The following is a 13,302-nucleotide window of genomic DNA, read 5'->3' as shown; positions in this document are numbered from 1 at the left end:
ATTTGAATTTGTTGGCAAGCTTGCTTGTTGTCTCGTAGGGATGGGGTGATATATTGTACACTCTTAAATAAAATACTGTATTCAAATAATTACACTCTCTGTCTTTACATGACATTATGGTCACTTGTATGTCCTCATTGTGTTTCTGTTTAGGTGTGGGTGGCCAACTTAGAGCACCCTCGTGTCAACACGTGCTCTCTGTATGCCAGTCCCACTGGCCTCAGCCCCTACCTGCGCTTCGGCTGTCTGTCCTGTAGGGTGTTGTACTACAACCTCAGAGAGCTCTACATGAAGGTACTTTGGAAATCTGTCACTCAACCAGAGAGAGATTAGCTTAGGCTACTACTTTATACACACTACAAATTGAAACCCGTTTTAAATTAAAGCAAAATGGCTGAATTGGTAGTTGTCATTATGGCACATCCACAACCGTGCTGACCAACATGATTTGCATTAGGAATAAGCAATATATTGGACGAATTGAGCCAAGCACAAAATGCTATGAAATTCCTGCCTTGACGAGGCAGTGCAAAAGGGGCATGTTCCACTTGGGAGCAGCTGCTGAGTCAAGTTTGACACCCAGTGGTAAAATTTGGTATAACGGTCTGATCCTTGTTTGGCTCACTACCTTACACACTGATGCCTGTTTGTTCTGTTCTGTGTCAGTGATGATAATTCCTAGTTCTCTTTGACTATCACATTTGGAATCAAAACTTTCTAAATAGCAATTGTTCTGTATCTCCTCTGTTGTTCTTTCCCTCTTTCTGTCATGTGCTCTCCATTAGCTCCGTAAACGTTGCAGTCCTCCTCTGTCCCTGTTCGGCCAGCTGTTATGGAGGGAGTTCTTCTACACAGCTGCCACCAACAACCCAAACTTTGACCGCATGGACGGAAACCCCATCTGTGTCCAGGTGGGCCTTTGCACCACTCTATTCACTAGAAGAGGTTCAAACTTAACAGCTGGTTTCCTATGTAGTATGCAAATGTATGAATTTGATTTTCGTAATTTTCGGGTCTGGATAAGTATGAAAAGGAAGAAAAGGGAGTATGGGAAAATATTTGTGTTTCCAGAGCCCCTGTTAAGTTACATCCCCTTTTGGCAGAGATGATTGACAGTTGAATGTTGTCCAACTTTCTACATAGGAGTGTGGACTGAACTGCCATTATGGGCAATATACTGGTTAGCTTAGGATTCCAAATGGGAAAAAGAAAACTAGATGCAAACTTCTTGTAAAATCGTTCGACATCTCAAACATCAAAGAGGTGGCAATTTTAAGTCATATGTCTGAGCGCCTCTGGCAATTATTTGGCAACATAATAGCATGCTTAGTCAAAATGTAACATACATGTTAACAGTTGGATTTTAAAATCAATCTTTTACATGATAAACGTCTAGCTATCTGTCATGAAGTTGTCCACACTCTGGCCTGTGTATGTGATGCCAGCAGCTGTCTTATATAAGGGTGTTTGTGAGTCAGATTTTAAAATAGACTTTTATATAAAGGGCAACAACTTGTTGAGCACTGTGGTGCATCTGTTAACTTAGATTGAAGATGTGAGGTTCTAACACTTAACTGAACTATTCACATATTCACAGATGTGTGTTTTACTACATTTTTGTGTCTGAAATAGCACAGACACAATTCAAAGGATAACAAACAATCATATGTGAAGTATTGCAAAACTAGAAAATGACAACAATAAGAAAATAAAATATTATTAAAAAAAAAAAAAAAACTGCAATGATGATTAAAAGACATTAGAATAAAAAGAAAAAAAAATAAATGATATAGCTGATAGCAGTAGTTCGGAGATTCAAGCCAGTATGGAGCATTAGAAGTTGAAAGCTGTAAAGGATCAAGATCTTGGACAGTTTACGACACCAACATTTAAGATAACATACAGGTTTTAAAATGATCGCACAAATTTAGCTCACAATTCTGCAGCAATGTTGTGACCCCCTATTGGTCATTTGCAAAAACATTTTGGGGACATGTTTCAACATCTGAATGAGAAATATTCACCTACAGTAGTTTGATGGACAGACTGTCATTGATTTATGGCCAGGCAAACAAGCGTGTTTGGAAATGGTGGTGCTCCTATTGACTGATTGTCAAATTATTATATACACACATCATTTAACATTATTTTTTAACATATCCTGCAAGTTTTGTAATAGTTAGACTGACAATTTCTGATTTGTAGTCTGACTTGTGTTAGGTCACCGCCATTTTTGCATTTGTAGCGCCCCCGAGTGGTCGATTTGAATGAATCTTTAAGGGTATGTTAAAGGTCCTTTCATTCGTCAACATCCTCAAAACCAGTAAAATCTCAACAAGCTTTTGATAACTTTAATAAGCTTTGTCCAATGATAATCTACAGAAAATGTAATGCAAATCAGAACTACAGTTTAGGAGGAGATGTCAAAAATGTGTTTTCATAAAAATCAAAATGGCATTATGGCGCCCCCTTTTGACCGGTTTCAAAATAATTTTACATTTGTGGTGAAACACTATTATTAAACATGTCCTGCAAATTTTGTAATGATTGAACCAAACATGTCTGATTTATAGTCTGATTTGTGTTGTGCCACATCCATTTCTTTTTCTTTGAATTTTTGGTGCCCCTTAGAGGTAAATGGTAAATGGTAAATGGTAAATGGACCTGCATTTGTATAGTGCCTTTCTAGTCATCTAGTGACCACTCAAAGCGCTTCTTACACTATGAGTCACATTCACCCATTCACACACACATTCATACACTGGTGGCTGAGGCTACCATACAAGGTGCCACCTGCTACTCAGTTTTAACACACTCACACACTGATGGAACAGCTATCGGGAGCAATTTGGGGTTCAGTATCTTGCTCAAGGATACTTCGACGTGCATCCTGGAGGAGCCCGGGATCAAACCACTGATCTTTCGCTTGGTGGACGACCCGCTCTACCTCTGAGTTTATTTTTGATAAACTTGGTCCAATAATGATCCAGAAAATGTGGCATAACCTTACCCAGACCTTCAGTCTAAGAGGAGAAGCAAAAAATGTGTTTTCAAATAAATTCAAAATGGCAGTAAATTTTACCATTGGCACTTTGCTCTGCTTTTGCTCTGAAGTGTTTTAAGTAGAGCACATTGAGCTGCACTTGTGTGTGGAATTTCAAGTCAGTTGGACTTATGATGTGAGGAGTGTGGTCTTTCTAAAAGTGAATTTTTGGGCTTAATTATAGCGCCCCCATCTGGCTGATTGGCATCATATTTGTTGAGCAGTGCTTGCACACAAGTTCCAATCATTGGTGAAACTCTCATGTGTCTTCAATGTACCGTCTCACAGGAATTTGCAAAAACATTTCTGGAGAAAAGAAAAGAAGTTAAAGCAAAAACAGTAGGGTTTCAACCCTTTGGACTTGAACGCCTTAAAATCAGAGTAAAAATAAACAGCAGGGATAAAATAAGGCAAAAAACAATAAATAAACCTCAAGACTGTAATGTTACTCCAAATTAAAAACTGGATTAGAAAGGTAGGTCTTTAATTTACTTTATCAAATACTGAGAGACCTTCCCATTCTAATATCCAGAGGCAGTGAATCCCACAGTTTAGGGGGATAAAAATAGAAAGCACTCTCACCAGCATTTTTATGGGACACATGAGGAACATTTAAAAGCAAAGCAGTGGAGCCCCATTTCTACCAAGCAGTTTGGTAAGGTTCAGTTCAGTTCGGTACACATTTGTTTTGTTTTCACTGTACAAAGTTGTGGATGGTACCGATGGAACCATTCCTAACTGTCCTCATCTTTGTTCACCCCTCTATTGGGGTACCTAGCACACAGATCTGGTACTAAAATGTGGAGCTGTGAACACTGCAGTCTGTTGATTGACCAATAGTGGACGGTCTGTTAGAAGCATTATGTAAGGGATAATACTGTACAAATTCCACAGAGGAACTTGAAAGTTGGATTCGTAAAGGATTTGGCTCCTCCTGTCAAGAGAAAGAAGAGTATATAGCTGATATCTCTCTCTTGTGTCACACATTTTCAGATCCCATGGGACCAGAACCCAGAGGCACTGGCCAAGTGGGCTGAGGGTCGGACTGGTTTTCCCTGGATTGACGCCATCATGACCCAGCTCAGACAGGAGGGCTGGATCCACCACCTGGCCCGACACGCCGTGGCCTGTTTCCTCACCAGGGGAGACCTGTGGATCAGCTGGGAGAGCGGCATGAAGGTAGGACAGAAGCATGGAGACCATATTTGCTTCTACACTGTGTAGTCTGACAGCATCACTGTCTTTTTTGTGCTCAGTTCACTGTAGGACCAACTGACTGCATAAATATAAATACTGTATGTGTGTGTTGGTGCAGGTGTTTGAGGAGCTGCTGCTGGATGCAGACTGGAGTGTAAATGCTGGAAGCTGGATGTGGCTGTCCTGCAGTGCCTTCTTCCAGCAGTTCTTCCACTGCTACTGTCCCGTTGGCTTTGGAAGGAGGACTGACCCGTCAGGAGACTACATCAGGTAGACTTAACACTGGCACTCCTACAGTGTCTTCATCCATACCACATAATTATGACTGGATATGTTTTTAAATGCCAGCAGCAAATAGGACTGAAATTGAAATTATGTCTTTTAAATTTCCCTTCAGGCGTTACATTCCCATCTTAAAGGACTACCCAAACCGCTACATCTATGAGCCATGGAACGCCCCGGAGTCGGTCCAGAAGGCAGCCAACTGTGTGGTGGGAGTGGATTACCCCAAACCTATGATCAACCACGCAGAGGGCAGCAGGCTAAACATTGAGAGAATGAAACAAGTTTACCAGCAGCTCTCACATTACAGAGGACTCAGTAAGTAACCTGTCCCTGACTGAACTGCATGTATGTGTATTAGGGGTGGGAAAAAAGAATCAAATGGAACTAAAAACATGGGAGTCAATTGCAAGGGCAGTTCAGCACCTGGATAGTTAACAGTGGGGACATGTTAGAGTCAACCCAGGCCCCCAGGAAGTGTCCCAGGTTTTGAAGCCAATTTTTGTAGTGGCCAAACAGTGGAGTTACAACTTCCAAGTCTGTCACATGATGCCATGGGGCCCAAACTATGACTATACTTATACTATACTACTACTTATACTATTCTATAACTACATATCATAATTCCCTCTCTAATATGTATTTTATATTGCTGTGAAAACATCAATACATTTTTCCTTCAAACAGCTGTATTCATTCAAGTTTCTCGCCAAAAACTACATTTTACAAGATTGCATTGAACACATCACGAGAACGTTTTATAATGTACCTTCACCCAGTACTCCTCTTCACTGAAGAGAGCTTGAATGTGTCATAATGTAACTCAGTGCAACCTCCCTGAGCAATTAGTTGCTAAGAGCTAACCAGCTCTCCTCCTGCTGATATTAACACAGAGTTGTTGTTCAGAATGTAGCATTATCGGGGACACAACAGGGTGCATCCTCTAAGGCCACCGTAGTGAGTTTACTGCAGCCTGTTGTCCTGAAGGGGAAGATCTCTGTTTTCTGTTGTCCCCAGGACGCTGGCTGATTCTAGCTATCTTGTCACACAACAGTGAGAACACAGAGCCCATCTGCCAAACAATAATTGTGCTCTTCTTGTACCTGCTCATTAGCCTGTGCGAAATTGATGTGACACAACAGAAAAACATTGGTGAATGTAGATGAAGTTTGATTGGATAACTAGAAGAGTGAACACCCATAGTCAATTGATTGGAGGAAGCAGTGGGAGTGGGATGGAGAGAATTGTGAATGGATGAGCACAAATAAAGTCTTCCTATTTTAACGTAGGTTTAGTTGGAGGATCCACTTGGGTCTCAGTTATTCAATTATTTCTGTTTGTGTGTGTCAGGTCTACTGGCATCGGTACCAACGATCCAAGAGGAGGCGGAGCCGTCTCAGACCAGCAGTGGACCCGGTAGGAGGAAAATCGAAAGCAAGATTATTATGTTTCCGTGATACAAAATATGTCCTCAATACTATCTTGTGTTTTCCCAGATTCTCCTCCCAAAGGTCCTGCTGAGTGTGAAGCAGCTTGTTGCTCCACAGCTCCTGATTCATCCACAGTGTGTGCATCCTCCACCTATGCTCCACACCCAGACCTGGAGGAGGCAGCCAACAGTCACCTATCCCAGAGACCCTGCGCCTCCTTGGGCTCACACACACAGCTCTGTGCAGCCATAACATCTACATCTGCCAGCCATCCTCTGTCCACAGCAGCTCCTCCCTCCCCACCCTCAGTACCAGCCATGAGCCTTCTGTCAAGGTCCAAACCTTCCTCCCCTTCCTCGTCATGTCCCAGCTCGTCCCCGTCCCCCAGTCCAGCCATGACCATGACTCAGCCGTCCTCTGTGGGGCATAGGAAGAAAGGTGTCGCTCGCAAGATGCGGCGCAGCCACAGACAGCGAGGGCGACAGAGCTTCACTTCAGCAGTCAGGGAGGGAGAGAGGAGAGCAGAGGAGGAGGACAAGGAGGAAGCAGCAGGGGAGGAGAGGATGGAGGAGGACTTTGAGCAGGATGAGGAGAGAATGGAGGAGGGGACTCCTGAAGAGACAGCAGGACATCAGCAGTGAGACGAGGTACAATATACATCATCTTTATTAACAATGAGCACCTATTACAAACATGTAACAAAAGAATCAGTGTCAAGTATGAAACATTTTCGAGGGCATGATTGTTACATATGCAATGTTGCCACAGTGTTAAGATAAACCTGCTAATATAAATAGCATAGTCTCAGCAGTCAGTGAAATGCAGTGCATTTTGGAAATAAGCTCATTTGGTCTCTTTTTAAGATTGAAATGAGCAGATAGATATCGGGCTCATGTCTGTGCGCTCAAATCATGTTTTCCAAAACCAAAACAGTTTTTTGGCGGGCCACTGTGGTGGCTTGAGCTAGCATGTCACCAGAGAGCTCACCAGCTACATGTATAATGACTACCAGCACCATTTTGACTGGACACACAAAGGAAGTTTGCTGTTTTGAATTTTCTGGTACAACAACACACTAGCTACTCTTCCAGCAAATAAAGTATCTCAATGAAGCCAGGTGATGTACTTTATCAGACACCTAAGAGCTCACTGTGATAGGGTTTTGGCACAGTGGCTACAACAGAGTCCTGCATGGGATGCTTAAGATGCTCAAGACCCCCTCCTGAAGTGGCACTGCAACGTGCAATACCACACCCGCTCCTCCTCCTGCACATGTGACCAATTAGTTCCACAATCCAACCTGACCTCTTGGCACAAGATCCACAGCCTGCCCCGCCCCGCCCTGCCCCACGCCGAAACGGCAGATCCTATAATAAACATACTAGGGTTTCATTGGTATTAGATTTTTTTTGGTACGATAACCGTCTCAGAAAATAACGTTGTTTCATGGTATCACAGTATTACAGAATTCATATAATTATCAGTCAGGATGACCCTTAAAGGAATGAAAATGGAAACTGGAAGCGTTATCTCTGGTCTTAATAGTCTTAAATTTAATTTTATAACCTGTTGGGAAAATATACATTAACCTAACACACTTGAATAGCCATATTCCTACACAAAACCTACCTCTGCATGAGGGGTAACTGGTCAGTTCTGGTACTGCGCTTCATGGGTATGGGCGGGCACGGGTTTTCAAAAAAAAAGACCCATGCAGGACTCTGCTGCCAGGTACCCGAGCCGGCCCAGGACTCTGGCCTGCAGCATTCCATGCAGTGTTTACTTCTGTTAGTGACTGGCCTCTGGGTTCATCAGTTACAGGCCTTTCTTTCTGGTTTCTCTTTCAGGTGGAGATCAAAAGAACAATCTTCAAATATCCATCCCAGACAACTGGACTGATAAAGACATACAAGGAACTGTGTTCTGGATATGAGGACAACATAAATATATATAAGCATGCATACAACACAAGTGGAAACAGTACAAAAGCATTTTACTCACATTTACTCAAGACAGAAAAAATGAAATACTGTCTAGGCAATCATTTAAATAAGCGTAGCATCTATGGACATACAGTTCAACATTTTAGAACAGAACTAGTCTTGAATGGTTCAAAAATCATTTCTATTTCAGGCAATGGAGGTCATAATTCTAAAACAAATTTAAGATGAGTAATGAGTAATTTTCTCTTGTACAGTTCCATCTCTGAGAAACCTACAGCTAATATAAGGAGCAACATAATGGACTGCAACTCCAACACACCATATCCACACTGAAGCCATAAAACATAGTGTGACTGTCAGCAGTGGCACCTCTCTGCTCGTCCTCTTGCTTCTCTGAATCTCCTTACCTTAGAAACAAGGTAGCACAGGAGCCTGAATGTCACCTGCCTGAACACACCGTCCTGTCTCTACACCAGACTCTCTGTTGTTCTAGGACAGAAAAGATACTCCGTTAATGAAGCAGTGTATTCTGAAAGTTTGCAGTGATACATTTGCATAACTGTGGTGAGAGTTACAATAAGTTGCGGCAGACAACAGAGTCCCAGAGTGAAGGTCCAAACCAGTGTATTCTGGGTCCTGCAGGCCAAAAATGGACTTCTCTTCTTATTGAGAGGCGTGCAGGAACACTTCTAGAGCTTCAGACAGATTTACTAACCTTAAGTAAAATGTATTAAACTTCACTTTATGTCGTAGCTCCTTTCAATGTACAGCTGTGGACATTTTGGGCCTTCTTCAGGAGCACTCTTTATATTCAGGTGGGAAAACAGTAATGGAGAATGCTTCTGTTGATGTCTGACATTTTGTTTTGTTAAATGGAAGGTTTTTCTGTTCATGTGGCCCTGACGGTTGTGTTTGGGATCTTCTCCTGATTTTATAACCGTAAAGGGATAGTTGGGGTTTGTTGAAGTGGGGTTGTATGAGGCAGTATATTGCATGCAGTAGGTGTCAGTCAGCATGCTGCCCTCAGTTTGGAGAAGGAGGCTAAACAATGTACTGCTGTGGAGGGGTCAGCAACAAATCTTATTTTATCCACCTAAAAAAAAAAAAAAAAAAAAAAAAAAAATCAAAATCTATCACTTTAAGTGTGCACTATATTGACTGCTTTACTTTAATGTCTGACAGTGATTTTAAATGGGAAACAGAAGCTGTTATATCTCCTCACAGCCAGACTCCATTGAGGAAAAACAGTGATTTAACATTGTTAAACACAGGAGCTGCTGGTCTACTGCTGCATCATTCAGTTGTTTTGTGTGTGTGTGTTATTGTGTGACTTGAGCGTTTAAAAGAGTTGGTATGGATTCACACAAAGTCACACAATAACACAGACTAACTTAATGATAGACAGCAGTAGACCAGCAGCTCCTGTGTTCAGCAAGGTAAAATTACTGTTTTGTCAATGGAGTTTGGTGGCTTTGATGAGAGCATATATGGGGAACAGAAGCTGTTAACAGCTTCTCCATAAGAATAGGCTGTCTGACAGAAAGGTAAAGTGAAAATACTCTCAATATAGTGTACACCTAAACACTGACCCCCATCCACGGCAGTACATTGCTTAGCTTCTGTGTCCGACTCCAGTCTGGTTCACCAAACGGGGTGTGCTGACTGACATCTACTGTATGCGATACACTGATAATGGATAAGTACTCCATACAAACTCACTTCAAAAAAAACTGAGCCATCCCTTTAAAACTGACAGAAACACTAAAGAACATGATTGAAACTCTACATGTTAATATGTAAATTTCCGATGTGAATGTTTTGGAAAATATCTCATATTTTTGCTAGCAGCAGTGACGATGTCAGTCAGTGAAAGGGAACATTTTTATAGTTCCTAAATCATAAATTAGCTAATTCAAACAATGTCAATTAAAAGGTCCAGTTGGGACCTTCTGTATAAACAGCTTTATCCCTCTGGCAATTAAAAAATGCTGCTTGTGTGGAATGAATGTAGAGAAACAAAACTGGCGTGTTGTTCTCCCTGTATATTTATCAGAGTTTGTATATAAAATATGTAAAACCATAACCTGTCTGCTTTAATAATGGTATGATGAAGGGGGTTTCACAAAGGCCTGTGTACCTTTTATCCTGCGTGGATGTCTCTTACCAAGAAAATCCACCAGAGGACAGTAGATGCAGCAATTTCTGCACATGGTCAGTGAACTGCTGACATTTATTAGTTTGTTGTTAATCTACCAGGGTTATGTTTACAACTCTTAGCCTGCCAGTTGTTGGGTTTTTTTTCTTTGATAAATTACCAAAACGATGGGTCAATGATCCATCAATCATTTTGTCAATCAAATCTTTTAAGCAATAATATGTACTGCACTGCCAGTTTAACCACTGAATCCCAAAAAGTCATTTCAAATGTGTTACATGTTCACACTTCATAGCACTATATATTTCTAGTTTAGTAAACAAACATAAAATTATCTGAATTTCACCTTGTTTTTTCCTTACAACATTATCAAATTCTGGGTTACACTTTATTTGGATCGTCCACCAACAGATAGTCTATAGAGTATTTGTGACATTTTAACAATGTAGGGACTGTTCGTTATTTATGGGGGGGGGGGGGGGGGGGTGCAAATGGGGAGGCACTTCAGATAATTTTTTAAGCACTGGGAAGGGAGTTGTGGTTTAATTTGTTGTAGGGGTGACAAATTCAACTTTGAATGGTTGTATNGAGAGGGGGGGGGGGGGGGGGGGGGGGGGGGGAGAAGGGGCAAATGGGGAGGCACTTCAGATAATTTTTTAAGCACTGGGAAGGGAGTTGTGGTTTAATTTGTTGTAGGGGTGACAAATTCAACTTTGAATGGTTGTATTTTGTCTTTTTTTTAGATAGCCTCAGAACCCCAAAACCCAGAAGTGAATAGTTCAAGTACAACTGAATTATTTTTAAAGTATGTAGTGAATTGTCACATATACTCTATAACTAAAATAAATCTGTTGGTGGACAATCCAAATAGTGTTACTACTGTATCAGAAAACTGGTAGTAGACAATACTAAATTTGTACTTTGCACAAGAAGATAAAAAAGAGGGGTTCTCATCTAGGTGCAAAATATGGAATCAAAGCAGCCAGGTCAGGTTATTTCTAGAGGAACCACACACAAATTTTCTTCGGGGATGTACTGACTGGATCAGAAGGTTTTAAAAAATGACAATCGGTGTGTTTATTTTATCCTTGCCACTTTGTTTCAACCTCATTCTTTCAATTAAAACTTTACCCCTCTTTGCAGAATAAGCAAGCCATAGTAGCAGTGTGACTTTGTGAAACCCCCTCAGTGTTGCCTGGATGGGTCGAAGATTTCCCAAAGAGGGATCATAGATTGTTAAGAGACAAACTTCACAGCCTGTGCAAGTGTGCTGTTGGTGTAAAAGACAAGTGGGAACTGTGAAGTTTGGACCCTAGAAGGTAAAAAGACAAATCAGCCAGTGGATTCCCCAGTTCAGTCCCTAAGGGTTAAACTAGCTGAAGCACTGGTTGGAAAAGCTCACAGTTCCCACTTTTTCTGAACACAGCACGAGCTCTGATCAGATGCTCGTGTTTTGATGTACATTCCAACTAACAACAGTATGATGCCCTGCAGACCCGGGAATCTGTCTGACAGCTGTGGGCTCTGTGGATATTTATTTGTTTTGTATTGTACAAAAAGAGTTTATTTTCATTAAAATTGCTGAAGGAATTGTGATTGAAATGGGAGTTGATGGTGTGTTTTCTGTTTATGCTGCATTTTAAGTTCCCTAATAACACATTCATATATTAAAATGAATTCATGTATGTGGGAAAATCATCTGCAGTCTCCACTCATTTTCCCAAAATGTAACTTTGATTTGAACATCTCCTACTTGGTTTTATTGCAAATTATTTAACCTGGTAGAGCTATTCCTAAATCAAAAGCTACATCACTTTCAAGAAGAGAAAAAATGCTTAAATCATAGATTTCTGAATCCAACTTTTTTTTGAGAGATATTGTTCATGATATTTAGGAAGTACCTTATGTCCCTATCTGTATCTTATGATTAGAGCTATCCAGGGTGTAAATTACCAAACCAAAAAATTAGAGACAGGGGCACACACTAAAGAAGGGAGCCACATTTGTAAAGAATTACATTTAAACATTAAAGCTCTGCTTTTAGGAAATAATAAACTTTATGTTATTGATAGTTATTTGTTCAGTGTGGATTACCAACCATTTCTAACTTAAAATAGCCATAAACAATAAGCAAAACTTATAGTGAACCACCGTAAATGAAAAGAAAAGAAATGCTTCTACAAATGACAAACTAATAACAGATGTGAACTTAGTGAGAAACTGCATCACAGGGATTAGTTTCACTTCCAGTGTTGTAGTTACGTAAAAGTAACGCGTTACAATTTCCTTTAAGCAGTAACAAAGTAATATAATGTGTTACCAACAGAATTTCAGATAATATAATTTCATTTACAGTGTCACATTAAGCGTTACCACTATCCACACTGATCCACACCACACCACTTGCGCCAGTGCGCCATCAGAAAAAATATCCCCCGAATGTTGTTGTGTTTTGTTGTCACTACCTTATTTATACAGTCTGTGGTCACTCCAGACTACATCATAGAAGGATCCCTGTGACTGGCACACCTGGGTCATGTCATACTGTGCGTTGACATGTTCAGTGTGTTTTTCATTAATATAATGACATGCAATTTATCCCGTTCTGCTTTTGCATCCTAAGGTGGAATTTATACTTCTGTACTGAATCGACGCCGTACCTACGGCACAAGCTCTGCGTCGACGTAGAGACTACGCCTTACATGCACCTCCCCAGAAATGTAACAACACGTCGCAGCTGTGCAGACCTCTTGTTTATTTTAAGCTGAAACCATTTCACTCAGTGGAAACAAAGCTTTTATTTACTTCACAGATAAGAAACAATAAATTGTGAAGACATTAAAGCCTCCACTAAAATAGCATTTTAAGTCTTGTGTGTGATTTATCCTTCGGGGATTTATACTTTGGGATTTATCCTGGCTTCATATGAGCAGAGGAAATCTCCACTCATCGCTAGGCTAATTTATAGAATGTAAAATGCCATAGGTTTGTGCTAATAACGTTAGCGTGTTACATTTGTTTGGAAAACATGTTTAGTATAAGACAGTTGTTTTGTCAGTGAACATTGTGGGTTGTAATGGAGCTGAATTTTGTAATGTTGCCTTTGTTAAATGTTGCTGTTGTCCCTGGCTTCATATGAGAAGAGGGCAAGTTTGCTAGCTGCTAGGCTAATTTATACAATGTAGAATGCCATAGGCTTGTGCTAAGAATATTAGCATATTCTATTTGTGGGGAAAATGTGTCCAGCAAAAG

At 40.7% G+C, this 13,302-nt stretch overlaps 1 protein-coding gene across 1 annotated transcript in view; it reads left to right on the top strand.

Annotated features, from left to right (window-relative positions):
- Positions 1–10,614, top strand: part of cry2 (cryptochrome circadian regulator 2) — a 36,438-nt gene extending 25,824 nt beyond the window's left edge. Inside the window, exons 6-13 of the mRNA XM_050072988.1 lie at positions 154–294; positions 786–911; positions 4,037–4,222; positions 4,359–4,510; positions 4,638–4,840; positions 5,873–5,938; positions 6,019–6,599; positions 7,800–10,614. Of these exons, the coding sequence (XP_049928945.1) occupies positions 154–294; positions 786–911; positions 4,037–4,222; positions 4,359–4,510; positions 4,638–4,840; positions 5,873–5,938; positions 6,019–6,593 (1,449 nt within the window). The 3' untranslated portion in view covers positions 6,594–6,599; positions 7,800–10,614. The remainder of the gene's footprint in view (positions 1–153; positions 295–785; positions 912–4,036; positions 4,223–4,358; positions 4,511–4,637; positions 4,841–5,872; positions 5,939–6,018; positions 6,600–7,799) is intronic.
- The last annotated feature ends 2,688 nt before the right edge of the window (positions 10,615–13,302 follow it).

Source organism: Epinephelus moara, chromosome 20 (assembly GCF_006386435.1).
Source record: "Epinephelus moara isolate mb chromosome 20, YSFRI_EMoa_1.0, whole genome shotgun sequence".
Taxonomy (NCBI): Eukaryota; Metazoa; Chordata; class Actinopteri; order Perciformes; family Serranidae; genus Epinephelus; species Epinephelus moara.
Note: the sequence above shows the minus strand (reverse complement) of the source record. Positions and strands in the feature narration are given on the sequence as shown.